We start from the raw sequence: 24,766 nt of genomic DNA on the forward strand, positions 1-24,766 counted from the left end.
GTAATTCAATGGAGAAAGGATAAAAGGATAGACTTTCATCAAATGGGGTTGGAACATTGGGCATACATATATGGGAAAAAAGAAAAAGAACCTTCACACTTCATTCAAAGATAACTCAAAGTAGATCAGAGTCTTAAAATATAAATCTATAAAACTTTTGGAAGAAAGCAGGAGAAGATATCTGTGAGCTTGGATTAAGTACTTCTTAGATAGAACATCAGAAATACAATCCAGAAAATTAAACCTTGTTAAATTGGACTTAAAATAAAAAACACCCAATCTTCAAAAGACACCATTAGTTGGAAAATTCAGGGTAGTATGAAAAGGTGTGTGGTAGTCATTTTATTGGTTTTAGTTTTTTCCTCTGGTTGTTTTGATCATCTGTTTCTTTCTCTCTTATTTATCATAGAGATGAATTAATTAATAATTCATAAATAACTGAATCAATCATGTTTTTTTCCTTAGGTCTCATTTTCTTATCTACTCCTAGTAAGATTTATTTTCTGTGCTCTTGTGATTGTGTTTGCTTCCTCTTTTGTGCTTAGAATTTCTTTAAATGTCTTGAAATGCTGGTCTAGTGGTTAGCAGTTCCTTTAGTTTATGCTTATCTTGGGAGGTTTTAATTTCACCTTCAGTTCTGAAAGATAACTTTGCTGGCTATAACAATCTAAGTAGGCAGTTATTTTCTTTCTTGGCTGAAAACACATCATTCCTCACCCTCTTGGCCTTTAGAGTTTCTATTAAGAAATCTGTGTTATTCTGATGGGTTTGACTTTATAAGTGTTTTGGCACTTCTGTCTTGCAGCTTTCAATATTCTTTCTTTGTTCTGTACTTTGGACGGTTTAACTATAATATGACATAGAAAGGTTCTTTTCTGGTCATGTCTGTTTGAGATTCTAAATGCCTCTCATACCTGGATGTCCATACTTTTCCAAACATTTGGGAAATTTTCTGTTATTATTTCACTGACTAGGTTTTCTATGCCTCAGAGACAAATGCGGTAAAGAACTTTTATCCAGAATACATAAAGAATTTTCAAATTCCATTATTAAAAAATCCATCACAAAAAATGAGCAAAAGATACATTACCAAAGCTGTTCAGATGATATATATGCATGTGAAAATTTATTCAACATTATTAATGAAACAACACTTAGATGTGTTCAAAGAAAAAACTTTAGTATTGGATCCCTTTGGGAAATTCTATGGAGATTGAGTTGAGTGAGGCCAAACCTTTAACAAAGTTATCATTGATACAAGTCAACTTTGCCAGGGCAGAAGGGGCCTCTTCACTCTGTTACTAAGGCAGAGAGACCTTCTGTGGCCATGAGGTGTATGACAGCCCCATTTAGGCTCTATGCTGCTTCTTTCTATCCTGTCTGGTGGGAGTATATCTGTCCAAGCATTCCAAGCTAGGGTCCTAAAACTCACACTGATTGGCCTGGTCACAGGTCTCCCATGATGAAGCAGTGACTGTGGCCAAGAAACGGGTTCCACTTATTAGTATAAATTTGAGCCCATGCTCTGATTCTTGAGCCATGAGTAGTGTTACCTTCCTCAAAAGTCCAAGGATGCTAACAAAGACAGTGACTAGAAAGAAATTTCAAAGAGAAATGGTACAGGCATGGTACCCCCACACCCCATCACCACACTCCTTCAAGATGTTTAGTTGGGGTTGAAGTCATGCTAGTAACTCCACGTTTCAACCTTGTCATTGGTCTTTAAAAAAGGAAAAAGAAATTTCTAAATTATATGTGTAAAAAGAGAACTAAGAACAAAATTTGAGAGCCCATTTAAAACTATGTCAGTTTTTCCATGCAAGTTACTAATAAAGCAGTCAAGTAATGTGAAATCCTTTTTTATTTATGCATGTGAACATGGTTGGAAAAAATAGCTTCCCAAGACAAACATGGAGTTAGTATCTAAAAATTTTCTTTCTTTTTTGAAATTTCCCTCTAGCAATCTTAGACTGTGCATTTCAGAAGGAATACATTCTCATACTCTCCATAACGCTCTTCTCTGGCCTGTGACCTTCTCTTTGATCAGGATGTGCTGATGGAGCTTCTAGAGCAGTGTGCAGATGGACTCTGGAAGGCAGAACGCTACGAGCTGATCGCAGACATCTATAAACTCATCATCCCAATTTATGAAAAGCGGAGGGATTTTGAGGTATCTGGCTCTTTTCGTTTTTTCCTATTTGAGAGAAGAGTGATGTGACACATTCTCAGACCTACTTCTATACAAAGAGAGCAGACTTCGGTTCACTGATGAGCAGGTGATCTTTGACCCTCCACATTATGCTATAAGTTGTCATCAGTTACCACCTCCCAAGAATCAAGAGTCAAGAGTCTGTGCAGATCCCTGTGTCCCATACTACAGGATTTCCACCAAAGCACTCCACTTTTGGAGGTTGCCACAAACAGAATTTTCCAATCACCAAGTCCCCTTTTCCTTAGAACTCTTCCTGGGCCCATCTGCTTGGGAAAATAGTGACCCTTCCATCCTTCCATAAGCAGGAGGTCTACTACTTAGCAAATCAAATGAAATAGGAAAAGTAGAAACTAAAACGTGTGAGAAGACCTTCTCTTACTATTATGTCAGTGGGTCCTCATGAGCAGTTTGGCCCTTTTTAGACTTACAAATACTGCGAGTTTTATGGTCAAAATATATTCTTATTTTTTGGCAGGAATTCTTTATAGGAATTTATACCTACACTACCATATTAATTGTTATTTTTAAATTGTTTCTACTATTTGCAAGAAATGGGTTCTGTTCTGCTTTCCAGAGGCTAGCTCATCTGTATGACACACTTCACCGGGCCTACAGCAAAGTGACTGAGGTCATGCATTCGGGCCGTAGGCTCCTGGGGACCTACTTCCGGGTGGCCTTCTTTGGACAGGTGAGCCTCCCCTTATTCTGTAGACTGTCCTGAGTCCTTTTCTTCTTATTTTTTTTTAAAAAAGAAAACTCTTATGAAGTTATATCTTATAGATTTTCTGTGTTCTATAAATGCTAATTTGAAAAATTTATCATTTAGTATGGTGATCTTCCTCTATAGTAAACTTTCTGCTTTTTTTTTCTTCTTCCTATCCTTTCTTTATTACTTTCTTAAGGCAGCGGTAAGTTCTTCCTCCATAAGGCATTCTTAGCAGCATCTTTGGTTCTTCGTGTGATTTGCAAGTTTCCTTTTCAAGTCTGTATGTATATCTGTCTAGTCATTACAAACTCAAAAAAAATTAACATTTTCATTCACAGAAATAAATCATCTGTTTCTTTATACATTTGTATTGCATGTTTTAAACCAAAATTAAGACTTTCTGGTTTTCTTTGTACCTTTGCATCTTTATTATTTGTAATATAATATCTCCATGAGTATATTTATCATTGTAATATTTCAGAAACCCTGAAAGAGAGGGTTTATTTAAATTAAACTTAAATTTTAACCTTCAAATCTCTAACATTATTAAGTGGTATAAATTGTCATCTATTTATTTAGGGTATGTGATTTTCTGTGAGCATTATATAACCTTCACTTTATTCTGTTATTGTCTTTTATAACTTTATAGCAATACCAGTTTACAGACAGTGAAACAGATGTGGAGGTAATTACAGTAAATGCTTAAAAAGCAAGTAATATAGTGAAATTACTGCATCTAAACTCCCAGTTTGATGTGGATGTTTTTTGTTCCATGTTAGCCTGCTTTTTTTTTTCTCTCCATATTTTGTGGATTTTGTGCCATTTTCTCTCTTTATTTTAGATGAGAAAAAAAATTTTAAATTTATTGCAAATATTAACCCCAATCTGGACTCTTTAATTTTCAACCTTTTTCACTTCCCATGCAATTCTAAACTTTGTAGTTAAACATAATTGGTGCTAAAACAAATTATGTCAGGTGATAATGAAAATATTTGATATTATGCTACAGGTCTTTAATATTTTTTCTCATCCATAAAGCAAAATCAGATTTACTCAAACTTTACAGAATTTTTGCTAGACCTACTCCAGACCTACATACTTCATGCTGTAAAAATCCTATGTGAATTGGAGAGGTCAGAAGAAGGGATGTATTGTATTTCTGAGGCCTGCCTCTTGGAGGCTGCTGGTCACTTTTTTGTGAGTTCTGCTTCCTGGGAATGTGAAACAGGCTTGAGTCCCATCTTAGACTTCACTGAGAGAATAGTCTTGAATCCCAGATCTTTCATTTCACTCCACACTTAATGACAGTGTTCTTGAATCAAGTTTGCAATTTTGTGTTTTTCCTTTATCTTTGCACTTAAATTCCACATTATTATAATTTTTCTCCCTGTTTGGACAGCCTGTGTAGGATTTTATTTTAGAATCATCCTCTCATACCTTGTAACAAAAGAACCCTTCCTTGGTAGTAAACCTTGGGCTTATATTTGGGACAACACTAATTATGCTTCCTGTCACAGGGATTCTTTGAAGATGAAGATGGAAAGGAGTATATTTACAAAGAACCCAAACTCACACCTCTGTCAGAAATTTCTCAGAGACTCCTTAAACTTTACTCAGATAAATTTGGTTCTGAAAATGTCAAAATGATACAGGATTCTGGCAAGGTATGACCATGCTTGGATAAGTTTTGTAACAATGTGGTATTGTTTTGATTGATTACATGTATTTGGTTATGTATTATATATTCATAAATGTGTACAGAAAAGAACACTTGTGAAAATTAAGGACACTTGGCCTTGAGTGCAGGAATGCTTTTTTTTCTAATTACCTTTTTGTGCTTTCCATTATAAGCTTCTTTTACAAAATAATGAACATGTGAAGGAACATGCTATTTTTACTTCAGTATTCCAGAATTCCAAAAGTGTAGGGCCAAGGCTCTGTTCCTCACTGCCCTTTTCTGCTGCACTTGGGACAGTGCATGTGACTTCATTGCCACTGATGCTTGGATGTATAGATGGATGGACAGACAAATGGGTAAACAGATGGACAAGTCATGGAATGAACTCTCCAGCTACCATGGCTGAGTTAATGAAATCTTTCTGTTTAGTGTAGATGCCCTCTAGTGTTCCACTTTCACAATGACTCTTCTTGAACCTACATATTTGTCCTGTGCAGTTATATGTCCTACCCTGTTCAGAACTGCTCCAGGACATTGGGTGTCCCTCTGCTTCCTGAACCTCAAGCAGAGATAGCACTCCTTCCTGTTCTTTGCATTAAAAATGCTCCACTCATCAGCTCTCCATCATCGATAAGCCCTGTTTCTTCCTGCAGACACCATTTTGGAGTGGTCTGTAATCCCCTTTCTTTCCTGAGCCCTCCTTTGGAGTGCCTATAGTCTGGAATCTATATCTGGGGGTCCTTCATTTTCTTCAAAGAAGAGTCTTCCAGTCTCCTACTTGTGTGACTAGGGAACTAGCAGGGAACAAAGAAGGCAGGGGGTGAACGTCTGACTGCTAGATTCTGGATGCAGCAGAGGAGAAAGAGGGAAGGCCCCATGTTTGTCCAGTAGCCTCTCGTTTACTCACCCTTGTTCCACACTGTACCTATCCCTGCTTTCTGCTGAGACTAGTAGCTCTACTTCAAGTATTTCTAGACCAATTTCTTTAGAGAATGACCTCTGCAGTCTCTGGGGTAGGGGACTAGGAAAGGAAACTCAGAATTCCCAAACCCGGATGCAGACTTGTGGCCACTTGTCCTGTTTTCTTCCTCACACCTTATGTGGGCACCCTAATCCTAGTGGCTGGTCCTCCATGGGTTCTAAGCAATGCACATTAGCCCACAGATTAGCACTCTGTACTCTGCTGAGTCAGGTGGCACACCTCCATATACCTGTCTTCCCAAAATTCATTAAAGTATCCACTACTATCTTCTGTTCTCCTTCCCGGTTCCTTGTGGGTTAATTCTTGATGTCATTAACAAAGTTGCACAAAGGAAAAAGAAACAACAAATGTTATAACTTGAAACCTCAATATAACCTTACTAAAGCCCACTTACTCCAAAGACCAAATGATCCAGGTCCAGTTTGCCTTTTTCTCTTAATATTAAAACTTTTGCCTCGGTCAAGTGGTGACATTAACAACACAACCTTTTCTCCTGGTTCTCAGTTATTCTTTTGCCCCATTTAATGTGTGCCCCTTGATGCAGCAGCTGAGTTACAGGGTTCCCTCCTCCACTAGGCACCAATCCTCCATTCTTACTACAAGTACCTTGGAACAGGAAGAATAGGGAAATGCTACCCAAAACCAGCCATCAGAGCTCCATCCCCCCACCCTTAAATTGTTTCTGCTAAAGAAAGTTCAAATTTAATAGGTTCAAATACGATGATAATGACTGGTCAGATGGCTTTTCTAAAATACAGACAATTTCACAATTTCTCTCACCTTCTAAGGTTGGGGCACTTTGATATATGTTTTGTATTTTCTTTACAAACATCTGTTAGGAGACAGTGAAACCTCTCGTTCCCACTCATTTGCCTGTCCTTAAACCAATGTCATCTTCCCAACACTCTTCATAGTAATTTCTTCCTATCCATTTTTATTGTTCTAGAAGGTTGGATACAACTGAAATGTGAAAAATGGTTTTTTCCCCCTAGTGAATTAACTTTTCTTTCTAGATGAAAAATGCCTGTGTTTGAGAACACTCCATTTCTCATACTGTGCTGAGTTAAGCAGAAACTAACTTGCCATTAAATTATTCTTAATCTGTGACTATATTAAATTTAATAGTCTTCAGCTGTTTGTATCTCATCTGATCTGTCTACAGATTAATGATAATGTCAGGGGCTTTTTGCTGTTGTTCCTTAAATAAATTTCTCTCTCTAAGCCAACTATATGAAAAAGCATCTTAGGAAACAATCAGAGAAACCTATACTGAGTTTGAACAAGAAAATTATCAGGGTTTCTTCCAAAACTTCAATGTCATGAAAAAGAAATAGTTGGGAATTCTAGATAAATCAAGAACAAAGAGGGGGGGGGCTAGGGCTCAGTAATAGAGCACTTGCCTACCTTGCGCAGTGCCCCCGGCTCAATCCCCACTGCTGCAAAAAAAAAATAGAGACAACTGAATGTAAAGTGTGATCATTGGTATAAATGATGTCTAGGCACTTTAAGGAAATTTTAATATGGACTGAGTATTTGGATATTAAGGAATTATTATTAATGTTGTTAGGTATGATAATATATAATAGTTACAGCGGAGAATATCATTTTTGAGGAGAAACTGGCTGAAATGTGTTATTGCTTACTTTAAGATGATTCCAATGAAAGGAGTCTGCATGTGTGTGTTTGAAACAGTAAAGCAAAATGTTAGCAATTGATCTAAGTAGTGGGTATGTGGATGTTCCTTGTACTATATTTTCCAACTTTTCTGAATTTTTATTCAAAATATTTACTAATAAAAGGTTGGAAAATGCAGCTCAGGCAAAGCTTGAGAGCTTCCTCCAGATTGCACCAGTCTTCAATGTTACTCATTCATAGGTCAACCCTAAGGACCTGGATTCCAAGTACGCCTATATCCAGGTGACTCATGTGATCCCGTTCTTTGATGAGAAAGAATTGCAAGAAAGGAAAACAGAGTTTGAAAGATCGCACAACATTCGTCGCTTCATGTTTGAGATGCCCTTTACCCAGGCTGGGAAAAGGCAGGGTGGTGTCGAAGAGCAGTGCAAACGGCGCACCATCTTAACAGGTATGGTTTTGCATGTTGTCAAAGTGCAACGCTCTCTATTAGGGATGCAGAGGCCTTGAGAATTGGACGCATCCTTAGTCACCTTAGTAGTCCTCCATGCCCATTTTTCAGCTCAACATTGAACACTCATATTTTTCCATTTGTCTGTTTTCTATTTCTTCTTCCGCCAACCAGAAGTTCATATCCATGTAAGATCACTTACCCTTTTTAGCATCTGAGGAAAACAGTGGTCCTGTTTCTTCCCAGAGGCTTTCACACACAATTCCAAGTGATACAGGAATGCCCCCCGAAGCCCATCTGGAATCCTCCTGGCCATGGCCACCTGGTCAAGAAACCACATTGAGACCTTGTCCACGTCACCAACCTCTGCTGCATGGACCTGCTCATTAATTTTAGGCTGACAGAATAAATGGTGGGTAAAGCTGGGTTTCTCCTACCCCTGCCGACAGTGGCTGCTGAACCTCAGCTTAAAGTCCCCAGTCCCATGAAGCCTGCTGATTTCAGAAGCCACCTCTTCAGCTCAGGGAGTTTTACTTGACTCTTTGGCATTGTTCAGCCATTGATAACCCATTCTTGCAAATATGGTTTGTATCATTTCTCAGTTCCTAACAAGTATAGAGTCACCCTCAGGGTGATTTTTACATTCTTTGGGTGATTTAGGGGACACTTGACCCACTTATTCTTAGGTTAGAATCAGTGATATAATTAGGGTAACCAAAAACAAAATGTTTTTCTTGACGGAAAAAAAAATCAGTAAGAAGCCAATTTAGAAAGCCAGGTGTCTCCATAGCCACCATTTGTGCACAATTTCCAATGAGCTGCCTTAATTAAGTAGAACTAGGAAGACCCGCTGTCTCCCTCAAGGTTGATGTTGGTGGACATTCCATCTGGAGAATAATGGAAGTTACAATTATACATTGTTATAAAAGAAAGGAGCACTATTAAGATGCCTCATTTCAAGTGGTTCTCAGCTCTTGCTTTACATTGTAAATTATATCTTAGTTGAGATGTTACCAAAATAAGAATAAGGGTCATCATCAAAAACTCAAGACAGTGTATTACAGGAAGAGAATCCACACACTTCCCTTTCCCCAGTCCTCTGTGATCGTTTAATAGTTGGCTTCATTCAAATAATAGAAGATAATATACACCAAGCTTCCCACATGGATACTAATAGCAATCTATAGATCCTCCTGCACTCCTGAGGAACTCATAAGAAAATAGTGGATGTAGAGAAAGGAAGGGCCATTTACAGACTGTTAGGATAATAGTGGAAAGATGGAGTGGGGTATGTACGAGGTGGAAGTATCAGGAAGGTGGGGTGGTAGGAGACAATAGAGGGGGTGGGGATGCCAATCATCCCCAGAACCCATCCTTCCATGCTACACAGGTCCTTGGCTGTTCATTCCAAAGAGGCTGGTAAGAACCTTGGCTGGTGGCTCACCAGGGTGTCTCCATGGCCCAAGGGGATTGGAGATAATGGAGGGGGAAAGAATTGCTAGAAAGGAAAACCATCCCAGATGTTTGGAAACCATCCTAGATGTTAGTCCCTCCCATATGTAAATGCATTAATTTCCTAATGTACATGTTCCTGGCAAATTCTCATTAAATTAAATAACTTTATATCTAGTTGGAATATTTATGGGAACTAGCAACACATACAGTGTTTATCTATACAGTGACGATGATGTCACTTTGGTTCCTTAAATCAGGTTATCAAAGGTTATTCCAGAACCAGCAACATCAGCAACCTCTGGGAACTTGGTAGAAATACAAATGTCCAGACCCCAAACTTGCTGAATCAAAAAACTCTAGGGGCGGGGCCCAGCTGTTTATGTCCAAGCCCTCCAGGGTGTTCTGAGTCATCTTCAAGTTGAGAATTGCTGCTTTACAGAAAACCTAGTTCACTGCTGAGTCCAAGTCAGGGTTGTTTTTTTTTTTTAATCATGATTATTATTGACGTAGCATACTGATTCATAAGATAGGGTGTTTTCCCCGAGCAAATGCCCTAAGGGTTACAGTTTAAATTTGTTACAGAACTATTTTAGATTAGATAAAAGAAGCAAGCAAAGCTCTGTATGTGCCAGAACAGAGAGGACAAAGAGTAACTGCACTGCCCAGATGGGCAGAATAGACACAAGCTGGTTGGTCGGGGATTAACCACTTCCCACACCTGTGGGACTGAGACGACAGGGCAGCAAGAAGCCTGAGCTGGGACTCCTGCACACCCTGGTCACAGCCTCCCTGTGTGAACTTGAGCAGGTTGTCAAACCTCTCTGTACTTAGTTTCCTCATCTGTAAAGTGAGAGTCCTACTTTTTTTTTTCAGTTGTAGTTGGACATAATACCTTTGTTTTACTTATTTATTTTTATGTGGTGCTGAGGATCAAACCCAGTGCCTCATATGTGCTAGGCAAGTGCTCTACCACTGAGCCACAACCCCAGCCCGAAGAGTTCTGCCATTTTTCTCACATTAAATAAAAATGTAATTGTAACCAGGATGGGGAAAAACTTACTTTGTTTTGCTAAATTTCATCCACCACTGAGTTCCTTGCTCTTTTGGGGCTGATAATGAACAGAGGAGATTATAGTATAATAAAAGGCACATGCGCGCACGCACATACACACACACAAATTGGTTTTTGCCCTGAAATATTTCAAAATGTGGAAAGGGTGGTTCTGAGGTGTAGTGTAGATGTAGAGAAAGGGACATACAAATGCAACAGAAAACACATGTGCTCTGTGCTGGCCTTAGTCAAGGATGTGGACAGTGGGCCTTCTGAAGACTTTAGCTTGAGAATTTCCCCTTCAGCTCCCAGATGCCGTAAATTTCTCTTCCATTGTTTTGCTTCAAACCTGACATTTGACCTTGACAGTTGTAGAGGAGCCCTGGCCTCCCCTGTCCTCCATACCAGCCAAGGCTCACCCTCCTGGATAGCACCTGATTGTCATCATGGAAAAGCCTCATGGTCATTCCCAGCCTTCCTAGTTGGAAGTCTCACAGGAGAGTGGGGAGCTGCAGCTCCAAACCTAGGTTCTGTGTCCCAACAAAAGAAAGTTTAAAGTGAGACATGAAAAACAAAGCAAGAGAACTTTGTTATAAGTGAAAGTAAAGTAAGGCTCAAGCCGAAAGCACTCTCAAGAGAGTGTGGATCATTTCTGAGTAGAGAACAACAAAGGAAATATTGTTTTTTCCAATGTATTGATCTTTCCTAGTTGCCAATCAGTTATTCAACTGCTCCCTCACATCAGCGTTGAAGTTTCTGACCTTAGTTGGTCCTCTCTTGAACTGTCGTGGCCATCCTATTTAGGGGGCTTCATCTACATCTAATCCTATGTTGATGTGGATATTGGAGTCAATAGCTGGACAGAATTTACCCTGATGCACCTGCTCTACTAAAGAAATTTCTCTTCTGAAATATACTGAGAAACCTATGACCATAAATTCTAACTTTACAGTGACCCAGTCAACCCTGTCAGGAGTTAGTCCCATTAATCATTCTTTTTTGATATATTTCTTAATTGGCTCCCTTTTCCACCTGTTTATTCTCAATGTTTATGTACTAGTTATTTTTCTGTTAGTTATTCAATTATTCTTTTGCCTTAAAAGCAGTTTAAAGAAAACCTTAAAAGTAATTTAAAGAAAACCTGTTACCTTGCTGTTATTGGTTTGCATTCCACCGCTCCCCAACAAAAGTGTCTGAGTCTGCCTCAAAGCATTATCCTGCCTTTCTTCTTTCCTGGGTCTTATGCCAAGGGGTTTCTGCCCAGTCACTTTCCAAAGTCTTCCACACCATGCCCATACTGCACTCATGTCAGAAATATCCACTCACCTTCCAACTTCTGTTCACTGTGAGCCATCCATACAGTCACCACACATATCCCTGTGTCTTCCTCCTCTTCCTGCAGGGCTGCAGATCACTATAGTGATTGTTTATCAGTAATGTAGTGGCTTGGTCAGTTGGTCACCTGACTGTCCACCTTCTAGGGCCAGTGTGCCCTCCCATATAGTCTTTAGGGCAGTAATGCTTTCATTCATTTAACAAGGTACCTTTGGCCCTGGCATTGTTGCATCTCAAACTCATAAAACAAATTTCTGTGGCCTTGTGCGGCTTCCATCCCAGCAAGAAGAGACAGTCAGTAGAGAGTCAACAAGATGAGCAGATGTATCAATGTTACAACATAACACATGTTCTGGGGAAAAGCAAAGGAGATTGGGAATGTGAGATTGAGGGGGAGGATTGCAGTTTAAATGGAGGGGCCAGGGTAGGCCTCATTGAAAAAGTGATAGGTGAGAAGTGGGCCATGCAAACATAGGGAGAGAGAAGAAGCCATTGGGACAGAGGTCACCACCTGGGGTGCCTGTGCCCAGGGTTTTCAGGGAACAGAGGGACTGGTATAACTGGAGTCCATGGAGCCAGAGGGAGAGGAGTGGGCGTGAGCCAGCAAGGCAGGCTATCCTGGATCACATGGACCCAATAGCTTGGGCATAGACCTCAAGTTTTCTCTGAGTAGTGTTGCTGTATCTCTCCTTCTCTTCAAGTCTCTAGTTCCAAACCCAAGCAGCAGTGTCTCAGGATTTTCACTAAGCAAAATCAGTGTGATCCATGCACATCTCTTGTTTTGTTTTGTTTTGTTTTTCTCTGAAATAGTGGTGCTACCACACCGTGGCTCTCAAGAATACTGTTACACTGATTACATTCGTTGTGACATGACTATTGGCCTTATGAAACATGTCATAGGTGCTTTTTCTGTAAAAATGAGAACATATTAGCTTTCCTCTATCTAGCACATCAGTCTTTCCAAATACAAATATACCTCTGGTCAGACCACCACTTCCCCAGCTGGTAAACAGCAATGCCCAGTTCTTATTACACTGTAAAGGGAACTTCATTCAAAGAGACTTTATCAATCACAGTACTGCAATCTAAAAACTGTATATCTGCAAGGATACAAACCCAAGGCAGGAACCCTTGGCTTTCAAGTGGTAAGACATTTTGAGAATAGAACAGGCATATAAATGTGATCAATGAGGTTGTCTTGGGCTGCACATTTTTGTTCAGACATTGGTGGGCCCCTTGGAACAACTTCTGACTTATAGGAGCTGATTCTCCCAAAATGGAAACACATTTTGTGGTATGTCCTTCCTGAATAAACTCTCCTCAGCCCTTTACTAAAGAGTAAAGAAATCAAAACAACCACTCTTCAGCTTTTGCTTATTAAAAAATAAAATAAGCTTTTAAGTGCATATCATGTCTGTTAGTAAATATATATTAAATGAGAATATTAATTATTCATACAATTATTATAGAAAGCAACAGACCAAATCAGAATCTGCCGTTTCTCTTTTCATTTTTAGGTTAACTCTTTGATGTTAATATGTTCAGATATCTTATGACAAGTGAAAATAATATTAATCAGATGTTTTTATTTCTAAAAAGTATAAGAAACAGTAAATATTTATATTTTTGCTGCTGTATGTTTCACAACAGTTTTCAAATTTCTGGTTCATGATAGCTTTGCTTAGAGATATATTCTTATTTATTAGTTTTTATTGATTTCTCAGATTTGTGCAAATTTAGTATGTGATTCAAAGTTGTTGTTTGGAGAAAAAGCAACTTTCTCAGGGGTATCTTATGGAACTATTTCAGACTTAATCTTTTACATAACATCTCAAAACCATTTGGTCTTTTTTATGTTTTCAAAGCCACCTATACCTACCAACTCATTCAGGTCTTACCACTTGGCTGAGAATGTAGCTCAGTGGTAGAACACTCACATATTATGTAAGTGTTTGATCCCCAGCAAAATAAATAAATAACAAATCTCACCACCTCCAAGGAAGGTAAGACAGTTATGGATAAGAAAATTGAACACAGAATGATAAGATGATTTTTTTCAGAGATGTGCTTCTCACATAAAGGGATAACAAGGATTCAGCTCTCTTGGTTCCATGTGATAGGACCCATTAAACAACAAGATTATAAAGAAAAAAAATTCTGAGTTCATAACCCATGTCAATCTAATGTATGAAATATAATATGTCAAGAGCTTTGTAATGTTGTGAACAACCAATAAAAAAAATGTAAAAAAAAAATAAAATAAAATATTTTATTTGTTCAGAAAAACAAAAAAAAAAAAAAAAAAAAAAATTCTGGTTCCATGCTAAAGTATTAGCATGTAGTTTTGGCAAGCTTTGGATTCCTTGTCTATAAAATAGGAATAATAATTACTTCTACCTCAACAACAGTAAAGGTGGTGCTGACTGTGGAATAATCCTGGGCCTCATTCCTCTGCAGCAATACACTGCTTCCCTTACGTAAAGAAGCGGATCCCTGTCATGTACCAACATCACACTGACCTAAATCCCATTGAAGTGGCCATTGATGAGATGAGTAAGAAGGTGGCTGAGCTCCGACAGCTGTGCTCCTCAGCTGAAGTGGACATGATCAAACTGCAGCTCAAACTCCAGGGCAGCGTGAGCGTCCAGGTGAGCCAGGCAAGCCAGCTGAGGGAAGAGAGGCAAAAGCCCTTGCACCTTGTGAATGTCAAGTCCTTCATACCAGCAGGGTCTGGCTTAGTCCCTGTTACCTTGCCCAGTGTCCATGTAGCTTCTCCTAATATCAAAGGGAAAGGTAGTGGCCCCTCCCAACCCCACCTACAACATGTCATCCTCACTCCACTGTCTGCTAGGACAAGAGATCACTCTATAGCACCTGATTTTCCAGTAATTTATGGGGTTTTGGTTGCTTATTAGAAGCACCAAGACTCTTCTATATATAAGAAGGGCAGATAATAGTAGGTTTTCTTGGTTTCTATGAAAATTGTGTCTGAAAAACTACCTGAAGTTTCACTCTCTCAATAATATTGTGATTAACAGAAATTCTTTTTTAATATAGTCCAATCAATCAATTTCTCCTTTACTGGTAGCATTTTTTTGTGTCCTTTTAAAGAAACTCATGCCCTTTCCAAGACTTCAAAGAAGTTCTCTTGTGTTTTCCTCTTTTGTTCAGCACTTACATTCAGATTTGCAGTGTATCTGGAATTGATTTTTGTATATGTAGGGCAAGGGTCCAGGTACATTTTTTTTTTCCATATGATCGCCCAAGTGATGTGCACCATTTATTGAAAAGATCATCTTTGATCTAGAAACTGATTAAAAGATATGTTCAATTTGTGAAAATTCAATCACCTCCCTCCAGTGACTATTGTGCATCTTGCTTTTTTGGGTAGGCTAAAGTGTGTATAAGTAATTCCCACATGTTTATTTCTATACAGATTCTTATATCTCATTGTTTTCTCTTTCAAGTAGATGTGTTTTTGAAAGTTACATGTAGATTGTTCTACAAAGAAAGTTTTTTGCTTTATTTTCTGAAATCAGTTTTTGCCTGTGATTCATCTAATCCATACTAAAGAAACATGAGTTTTTGCCTAAAATTTTTCTAAATGTCATTGACCACAGAACTATTCATGTTTCCAGCCTTCTCTCTTATGTCCTGAAAGGAAATGTTCCAAAATCAGTTAGCAAGTGAATATAAATATTCCAACAATGTGATTACAAAGCAGGGCCAGAAACCATGATTTTCTGTAGTTGGAAACAAAATCACTCAATAACCTAACCTGAGAACATCCAGCCTGTATCAAGAGGCTGTGGAGGAGTATGGGCATCAGTACCGCGTGGGCCTGTACAGGTTGAGCTGCCTACAGGGCAAAATATGCCCTGTCATTTGACAGTGACCTTCAAGTTTTATAATATAATACCTAACTGTGTTGTATAAAGCAAATAAATCCATGTTGAAATGAAGAGATTAAGCTTATACTTGTGCCCACCCAGGTAGCAAAAACATTGTGGCCAGAGAATATTAATTCTGACATTTTATTTGTGTATTTCTGTGATTCATTATGGGGCTCACAAGACTGCTGCTTTACAGGACAGCTTCTTGACCCTGCACTCCAAGATCTAATTATATTAGGTTTTGTGAAGTCTTATCAGCTTTACTCTTTGTATTTGTGAAATTGACTGTCTTATAGATAGTTGGTAATTAGGGTGGTCTCCATTAGCATGATCCCACACACCCAGCAAGCCTAATGCCAAGTCTTACCCTATACATTTAGTCATCACAGGAGGTGAGCTAGCTGTCACATCTCAGGCCCCACCCCTGATACTGTGGCTCGTTCCTCCTATCTCCCCACCTCTGGTTTGAATTCCCCTGGCTCCGTTTTCCTGCCACTACAATACAAGTTCTGCATAGCCTGGATCAGAACCTCAGACAGACAGACAGCTCTCCCTACCTCCCACTTTTCCAATCACCAAACCTTCCTGGAAAAATTATGCATTGATCACGTGGCCCAGTTCCTTCCCAAGCTCTGAGGTACTAGAGCATTCTTACCATCCCAGGTTGCCAGCCTTCTTTTTCTCCTTATTTCTGTATTTCCTGACTTACCAACTTCAGAGAGCTCTTCTTAGCTAATTGGAAGAGAGATGCAGAGTTCTGACTCACTTGCCATGTTGCTGGACACTCTTGTTGCCTTTGCAGCACACCTCAAGTGGTTACTGCATCTGAGAACAGCAAATCTTTTGCCAATGGCTGCCTATACAGTTCAGCAAAGTGAATAGGTGATTTTTTAAAACTAGCTTATAACTAAAGTATGTTTTTTTTTTCATTTTTACCTGAATTCACCCAATTGCCTTTAGTATAATGTAGGTAGTTCTGAGGGCTCAAGCCTTGGTGGTAAAAATCCTTAGCCTGGGGCTGGGGCTATGGCTCAGTGGTAGAACACTTGCCTAGCATGTGTGAGGCACTGGAATTAATTCTCATCACCACATAAAAATAAATGAATAAAATTAATTATTTTGTACATCTACAACTAAAAATATTTTTTAAAATCCCTGGCCTGCATTGGAAGCCTCGGCACTGGTGTTTTGCTAGTTGGATGTTCAGACTTGACCAAGTCCTTAAATTTCAAGCATTGGTTCCTTCTTACATAAAGAATCTTCATCACAAGTGCCCAGGGATGGCCCAGGTAATGAAGCAAGTGACATGTGAAAGTATACTTTATTCTTGGTTTCCTTTTGGGTTATAACTTCCTAAAAGACAGGGATCATGATTAACTCACTCAAACTCTCTTATTTTTTATCACATGCCCCCTGAAGCTAAATAGGTGGTTATAGTAAGTTTTTTTCCCCTAACATAAGTTAAATTCTCTGCTTATTTTCTAGGTCAATGCTGGTCCACTAGCATATGCACGAGCCTTCTTAGATGACACAAACACAAAACGATACCCTGACAATAAAGTGAAGTTGCTGAAGGAAGTTTTCAGGTAAGCATACTAAAAATGTCTTTTTCTTCTCGAAGATTGATCATTTCTGTGCTCACTGAAGAAAGAGTTGCCACCCTATGTCCCCTACATGGCTTTGCCTCCCTCTCTGCCCGTTTCAGGCAATTTGTGGAAGCTTGCGGCCAAGCCTTAGCAGTAAATGAACGTCTGATTAAAGAAGACCAGTTAGAGTATCAGGAAGAAATGAAGGCCAACTACAGGGAAATGGCAAAGGAGCTTTCTGAAATCATGCATGAGCAAGTAAGTGGCTCAGAGCTCTCATTGAGGGAATGTGTATTCACGAGATCTCAGATGCATCCTGTGAAGAGCTAAGCCTTCCAGTATCTTCCCAGAGTTTTAGTATCTGAAGAAAAATGTAACCTACCACACTCCTGCTCCTGTGATCCTAGGTTACTTAGGAAACAGCTAATAGATTGCCCATCTGTTACTACCTAACCACCAGGGAGAGCAGCACCCACCTCCTTCTTGTTTTTAGAGATGCCACATTTCATGAAGTTTGCCTCTCCCCACGTAATCTAGCCTGGAGAACTCACATCCATGCTGTCCTTACAACTGTCTTTACATACGCAATCTTTTGAAAGAACAGGACTTACCAGCCTGGTTTAAGGAATTATCTGTTGCACTAAATTACTTACATCGCTTAAAAATACATAGTGATTCCTTTTTTGTCTATTGACCACTGACCTGGTGTCCCAGTGGGTTCCTCATAGGTACTTCCCGTATGTTCCTATCATCATGGGCCTCGTTCCTGATTGTATTGCTCTGTCTCCTTCCTATATGAATTATTTTTGTGGTCCCAGTGGTCATCAGAGGAGACATCTGATCCAAGTACCAAGCAAACATCAGAGAGCAGCATCCACATTCATACGTGCCACTGTCCTAGTCTTTATACTTAGTGTTAGCTTCTTGAGCCCCATAGGTGGTTTTGTCTGTTCCCTACTTTATTGTCTGTGGGTCTTGCAGAATAGAAGCCAGGGCCCTTTGAGTCAGTTATCCTATTACATGATGATTTCCCACTTACTAGATATGCTCAAACAGTGTCTCTTTCTGCAATTAGTAGAAAACTAATTTCAGGATTTGAACTTTAACTCACTTGCTTTTTTTCTCCTCCATGCTAACACCTCAGATGGGATGGTAATGTCACTTTTAAATTTTTTTTTCTGATAAACTAACTCACTTAACCTGACTCACATAAGATTATTGCTAAGTTTGAGCAGCTGCAGACATTGTAGAGTGCATGTGCAAAGGAAAACCACCCTCATCTGGGCACTTTAAAAAGTGGAAAAAATGCAAGGGGATGGAGCTCAGTGGTAGAAGTCTTACCCAGCATGCTCAAGGCTGTGGGTTAGATCCCCAGCACCAAAAAAAGAAAAAAAAAAAATGAAATAAGTAAATGATGTGTAAATAATTAAATAGAAGGAGAAGGTCTAATAGGAACCTGTTTATGGAGAAAATTTTTCATGGAACCTCTAGATTCCCACAAAATGCAGAGCTCAATCAGTGGGTGCCAGCTTTCAGCACTAGAAAAGATGGAAATAGGAAGAAATTATAGGCTGAGACTGTTAAACTCCAAGATCATATGGACGTTAGTTGCAGTGATATTGCTCTCCACTGTACCTTGAACTTCCCGTTGTGTCAACAACCGTGAAGATGAAACCCTTGGAACACTTAAGCAAATGGGTTGTGGACTGGAGCAGTCGCTTCAGTTGCCTCAAGAGGAGCCTCTCTGAGGGCCTGTTATTGAGTCCCCGCCTGGCTAGAGGCCTACATCCAGCTTCCTTCCTGGAGACAAAGGCTGTGAAAAGATGCGTGTTCAGGTCAGAGGGCAGCCACTCTCTTACCCAAGAGGGAAATCCGTAAGACCTTAAGGAGATAGGAGAGAAGCATAAATGGTTCGAAATTCATTTCAAAAGGCTCTGTCAAGGAACAAGGTTAGGTCATGTCCCAATCAAGTTGTAAGCTAGACCTCAAGTCATCTTAAGATATGATGAGTCTAGAGTGCTCTTCATTTACTCACTGGTAAAAACAATAAAACATGTTGCTCTTGTCTTTCTCTTTAAAATCTTGATCTGAAAATGACTACTTATTAGATATGATCAAACAGTCTGTCTGCAAACTGCCAAAGCCACTAACAGTAGTGGAGTGACTGTAGGGTGGCAAGTTCTGCATGTTGGTCTGAAATGCAGTTTTGAGAAATGTTCGGGGATCACCTTTTGATTGTGTCGTTTCTGTGCCTTGAGATTTGCCCGCTGGAAGAGAAGACAAGCGTTTTGCCGAATTCCCTTCACATCTTCAACGCCATCAGCGGAACTCCAACAAGCACAATGGTTCACGGGTTGACCAGCTCATCCTCAGTTGTGTGACTTCGGCTCATGGACCACATTTGGGGACTTGCTTTGTCATTTGCAAACTCAGGATGATTTCCAAAGCTAATCACCGGGAAGACCGAGCACAGGGAGAAGCCATGGGGAACAGTAGAGAAAGGGAATGGTATATCATAGCAGATTTTCTAAAGAGTGGGAAAAGGGTGCACATATTTTTTTAAATCTCACTGGCAATATTTAGAATTTTCCTTTTGTCTTAACAGAGATGTGTGGTGGACACTCTTAAGCTGGAGTTGAATTTTATTCTTCCGTACAGAGTAGTATTAAAATAAATGTCCTAAAGAAAAACAGTGTTCTGAAATGTGGATGGCAGGGGCAGCAGCACTGAAACTGAGGCAGGGGCCTTCTGTCTCTAGGCTGAGCTGGAAAATCTTGAAGATACTATTTTTTCCTGTGGCACATTCAGGTTGAATACAAGAACTATTTTTGTGACTAGTTTTGATGACCTAAGGAAACTGACCATTGTCATTTTTGTACCAGTGAACAAGGAGATTTAGTGCTTTTATACTATTCCTTGCATTTAAAACATGTGAATGCTTAAGAAACTATGTGAGCTTAAAGTTAGTCAAACAGTTTAGAACCAAAGGCCTGTACTAACAAACATAACTATGCTAAAAAGTAAAACTAGTACAGCATATCACTATGTACATACATTTGTTAATACAGCCTCAGCATTCTGTACATATATGTGTTACATTTCTACATTTTTAATACATCTGCTTCTGCATTAAGTTTAATTGTGACAAAGTTGTGCTGTTCTTAGTATATGCAATACATTTGACTTTACTGTTTTATTCTTGTATATAAAAAAGTGCAATATGGAGATGTACACAGTCTTTGCTATATTAGGTTTATAAACTATTAAAAATGTCATCCTTTTGCCAAAATGGTGGAATATGTGATTGGTAAATCATAAATTCTGTGGTGAATGGGGGTATAATTTAAAGTTTTCACCATGTAATATTTTCTTTTAAGACATTAATTTAGTAATTTTATATTTGGTAAAATAAAGGTTTTTAGTTTTATTTAACTGGATCACTGCCCTGATGTAATTACACATTCTGTACCACATCTGTATTAAAAATAACATTGCTGATTTTCCAATAATGAACACTGGGTATTTATTGTTTGACAGTCCTAAGGGGAGCAGGATATTGAAATATTTCAGGGTGTGAAATAACGTGGTATCTGAAATTTTCCTTAATATTTTTAAGGAAAATTACTAGAGGATGGGTAGATAAAACAAGATTGACAAAATGATGGTAATTGTTGGTGCCGAATCTGGGTGAATGGAAAATCAAAACACCACTTTCTCTGCTTTTGTGGAGGTTTCCATGATTCAGATGCCAAGAAGCAGGTTCAGAGGACTTGGGTGAATGCTTTGTTGACCCATCATCTGGCTCCAAATTGAACCAGTTACTCTCAAGTACCCATGGACACCTTTTACTGTGGCCTTGCCTCTTCACCTGTAGCAAGGCTTCCATCTTACCCTCTCCCTTACTTGCTTTTGAGGCAAATGCTCTGGAATGAGGTGGTTGTTTATCCCAGTGATTCATAGCAACTACATGTGCATACTGCACACTAGGCCCCCCATCATCCCACTGCACTGGGTCATCAGTGGCTCAGATTGCAGGTGCTGCTCCTGCCTCTGGGGTGCCCAGTGGCCCCAGTAGACAAATCAATTCATTATTATTTAGTCTCCTATAGTTCCAGTGATGGAAAGGAAACTTTCCACAAGGAATGAAACGGTCATTTTTCTACCAAAGGATTAAGAAGACTCTTTCTATATAACCAGTTGAGGAAAGATAGCCTGTGGTGCTGTGTACTTCCTGAGCACCTGATAACCTAGGATCTAGTGGCATCTGAAACAGTCTCCATTTATCAGTGGTCAGGGAAGAGGTCTTAAAGAAGAGATGGTAAAGGGTCCTGGCCCCTGACCAGAGTCCACAGCCCATTCATTAGTTCATTCAGAAAAGTCCCAGTGTAGGTTTATGCTGAGTCTTTGACATCCCAGCCCAGTGTGATAAACCTTGACTCAAACACTGTCAGGAGTGGGTTTAAGAGTCTGTCGCTGAACTGAATTTCCTAGTCATAAACACCTTATTTAGGAGCCATAAAATTCAAGTCTTCTTGTAGTAAGCTAAATGGCAGTCTAGAAAGAGTCCATGGTAGATAAGATTAGGTCTGGAAGGTAGAGAAAAGGACCATCTCCATGGTGAACATGGAAGCCCCAGCAGAGCTGAGGGGAAGGTGAGGCCTGTGTGTGTGCCTGGGGAGTGCCAGCCTTCCTCTGCTGCTGCCATGCAGAGAGAAGAGTGCAGAGGGGTGGGGCACCCGCTGTCACCCTGCTCTGAGACACATTTACCAATCAAAAACCTCAGTTCATGCACAGAATTTTAGTTTCCACATGAAGTTACAGTTTCTTAGAAAAAATAATATGGCTAGCAGTACATTTTGGAGTTTTTCACATAGACTCTACCTATTATTTTTGTAATTGAAAGAATGTATATGAAATTTACAATTTTTATAAATATTACCAAATTTGTATTCTGAATATCACTCTTTAGTAATATAAAGACTTATATTCTTGAATATTTTTATAGCTACCTAGCACTCTACTGTGTATGATAGTTTATATAAATGGTCTCCTGATGGAATCAATTTTTAATGGAGTTTCTACACTGAAGAACTCTGTTATATGATGAAACAATTTCCTATGGTTGTTTTTTTCTCATCCATAAGTTACCTTTCAATTTTTCAGAACCACTGTAAGCCCACAGCTCAATGTCACTGGCTACATGTGCATTATGTGCAGCCATCTCCACCATCCATTCCCACAAATTTGTCATCAGAAACAGAAACTCTGTCCCCATTAAACACTTTCTTCATATTTACCCTTTCGAATACTGTTTTGAGGTAACTATGGAGTTGAAACCCTAGTTAGTGCCTTGTCAGAGTATTAACGTGGATAGAGCCAGTCTCTGCCATGACAGGCATCTGCTCAGAGTAGATATGAAAAATTGAAAGGTAACTTATGGATAGAAAAAAACAATCAGAGAATTGTTTAATCTTACAACAGAATTCTTCAGTGTAGAAAGTCCATTAAAAATTTGATTTCCATCAGGAGGTTATAAACTTCAGTACAACCACACATGCAGTACTATGTAAGCTATAAAAAAAGAATTAAGAATATCTCTTTAGATTACTATAGAGTGATACTCGTAATGTTAAAAAGTCTCTAACAGCTTTATTGATATATAATTCTTATTAAAAACTACCAGCCATTTAATGTATACAATTTGATGAGTTCAGACATAAGCACACACCCATGGTAGCCTGTGCTCAAGGTAATAAACATGATAAAATACACCCATCAACTCCAGTAGTTTCCTTGTGTCCTTTTTTTTTTTTTTTTCAGGGTAGGAATGCTTAACATGAGCTCTACCCTCTTAAATTTTTAAGTGCACAATACTGTGTGGTTAACTATAGGCAAAAAAAAAAATCATCATCATCATTAAAATTTAAAGGGGAAATTATATATAGGGGACAAGGTTATAAGGTAAACATTCCAATATAATTTGTTTTATAATTTGACTTTAGAAGCATGTGAATACAGTCAACCTTCCATATCCAGGATTTCTACTCCAGTAGATTCAACCAGCTTCTGATTGAAAATGGTGTAAATGTTATGGTTTGGGTCTGAAATGTCCCTGAAGTCTCATTTGAAGGCTTGGTCTCCAAAGCAGCAATGTTCAGAGGTGGGATTTCAGGAAATGTTTGGATTATGAGGGCACTAACCCTGTCAAAGGGTTAGTTAATCTTGACTGAATAGACAACGAAAGGTACAGGAGACTATAGGAGAGGGGACTTATTTAGAGGAGGTGGGTCACTGGGGGTGTGCCCTGGAAGGGTTTATCTTGTCCCTGGCCCCTTGCTCACTCGCAGACTCTCTGCTTCCCAGCTGCCAGGAGCTGAGCAGCTTTCCTCCACCACGACCATTACCATCATGTTCTGCCTCCCCACAGCCCAAAGCAATGGAGCCAGCCAACCATGGATTGAAACCTCTGAAACTGTGAGCCAAAACCAATCTTTGAGGGTCAGGGTTGTGGCTCAGTGGTAGAACACTTGCCTAGTATGTGTAAGGCACTGGTTTCTATCCCTGACACCACATAAAAAATAAATAAATAAAGGTATTATGTCCATCTCCAAAAAAACACTTTGCTGCTCTAAGTTGTTCTTGTGAGGTATTTTGGTCATAGGGTGTTTGTGTAAACACTATACCATTTTATGTAAGGTATTGAAGGATTCACAGATTTGGTATTTGGGGGTGGGGTTCCTAGAACCAATGACCCATGGGACAACTTAATTATTAATTTAATAATTACATAATTATTAAGATGAATTTTTATTTCTTACATGACAATAGTGGAATGCATTACATTCATAATTATCCATTCACAGCACAATTTTTCAGAACTGTATATAAAGTAGAATTGTAATGCGAAAATAAATAAATAAATAAAATTTTTGATTCCTAAAAATCAAAAGCACAATGAAATAAATGAACCCCTAGTCATATATCAATTTGGTGACATAAATACAGAATGGAATTATTTCAAACAACTTTGAAATACAGGAACTTCTTAGTGGCATGTACTCTAAGGATAAAAGGGGTGATAAATAAAAGGTAAATAAATAATTGATGAACCAAAACTATTGCTAGTATTATTTTGTTTGTGGAAACATTGTACTGTTTTGTGAAATTGCATTGTTATTCTGAAACTGTTGTGTGTTTTTTACTGAAGAAAGTAAATTGGGAACCAAGTTTTTGAGACAGGAGAAAAAAAGAGATGGATCTATAAGAACAAAGGGATTAAATTAAAACGCTTTAGTTCTGAATTTGATATGGAGATATCACTTTGAACTCATGATATAGTTTATCTTAAACACACACAGCTTCCTAACTAGGTTCACAGCCTAAAAATAGTGACCAGCCCCATAGCAAATAAGCACCCCTAGTGCCCAAAGTGTGGCCTCTACATACCATCCCCCACAAAAGGAACCAGGGCCCCTTGGAGAATGGTTGATTTCATATTTAGGGCAGAAAATGTCACCAGTGAGTGGAGCATCTTTTCAAATCACACATTACGGAGTTGGCAAGGTCACCTGGGGTCATGTCAAGAATTTAAAGACAACATCTATTATATAACATGGTAACTATTGTCAATGGCAATATATAGATACCTTTCAACTTCTGATGGAGTTACATCCCAGTAAACCCACTAAAAAAATTTGGGCCTCGGCCCCTAAAGGGACAGGGGGTGAAATTCAGAAGACAGTGGAGCAGCAACTGAGCAGCTCCCCTCTGGATATGGCAGTG

The 24,766-nt window shown here is 39.0% G+C and overlaps 1 protein-coding gene across 16 annotated transcripts in view; it reads left to right on the top strand.

The window, feature by feature from the left end:
- The window catches only part of DOCK9 (dedicator of cytokinesis 9), a 285,485-nt gene extending 264,992 nt beyond the window's left edge, over positions 1-20,493 (top strand). For 10 of the 16 annotated variants that reach the window (XM_081290945.1, XM_081290949.1, XM_081290948.1 and 7 more), the window contains 8 exons: positions 2,048-2,170; positions 2,787-2,900; positions 4,436-4,582; positions 7,454-7,664; positions 13,963-14,153; positions 16,884-16,984; positions 17,104-17,242; positions 19,243-20,493. In XM_081290945.1, the coding sequence (XP_081147071.1) occupies positions 2,048-2,170; positions 2,787-2,900; positions 4,436-4,582; positions 7,454-7,664; positions 13,963-14,153; positions 16,884-16,984; positions 17,104-17,242; positions 19,243-19,365 (1,149 nt within the window). In that variant the 3' untranslated portion in view covers positions 19,366-20,493. The other 6 variants (XM_081290942.1, XM_081290943.1, XM_081290944.1 and 3 more) reach the window with 2 other exon arrangements.
- The last annotated feature ends 4,273 nt before the right edge of the window (positions 20,494-24,766 follow it).

Source organism: Spermophilus citellus (genome assembly GCF_964194105.1).
Source record: "Spermophilus citellus genome assembly, chromosome: 1".
Lineage (NCBI taxonomy): Eukaryota > Metazoa > Chordata > Mammalia > Rodentia > Sciuridae > Spermophilus > Spermophilus citellus.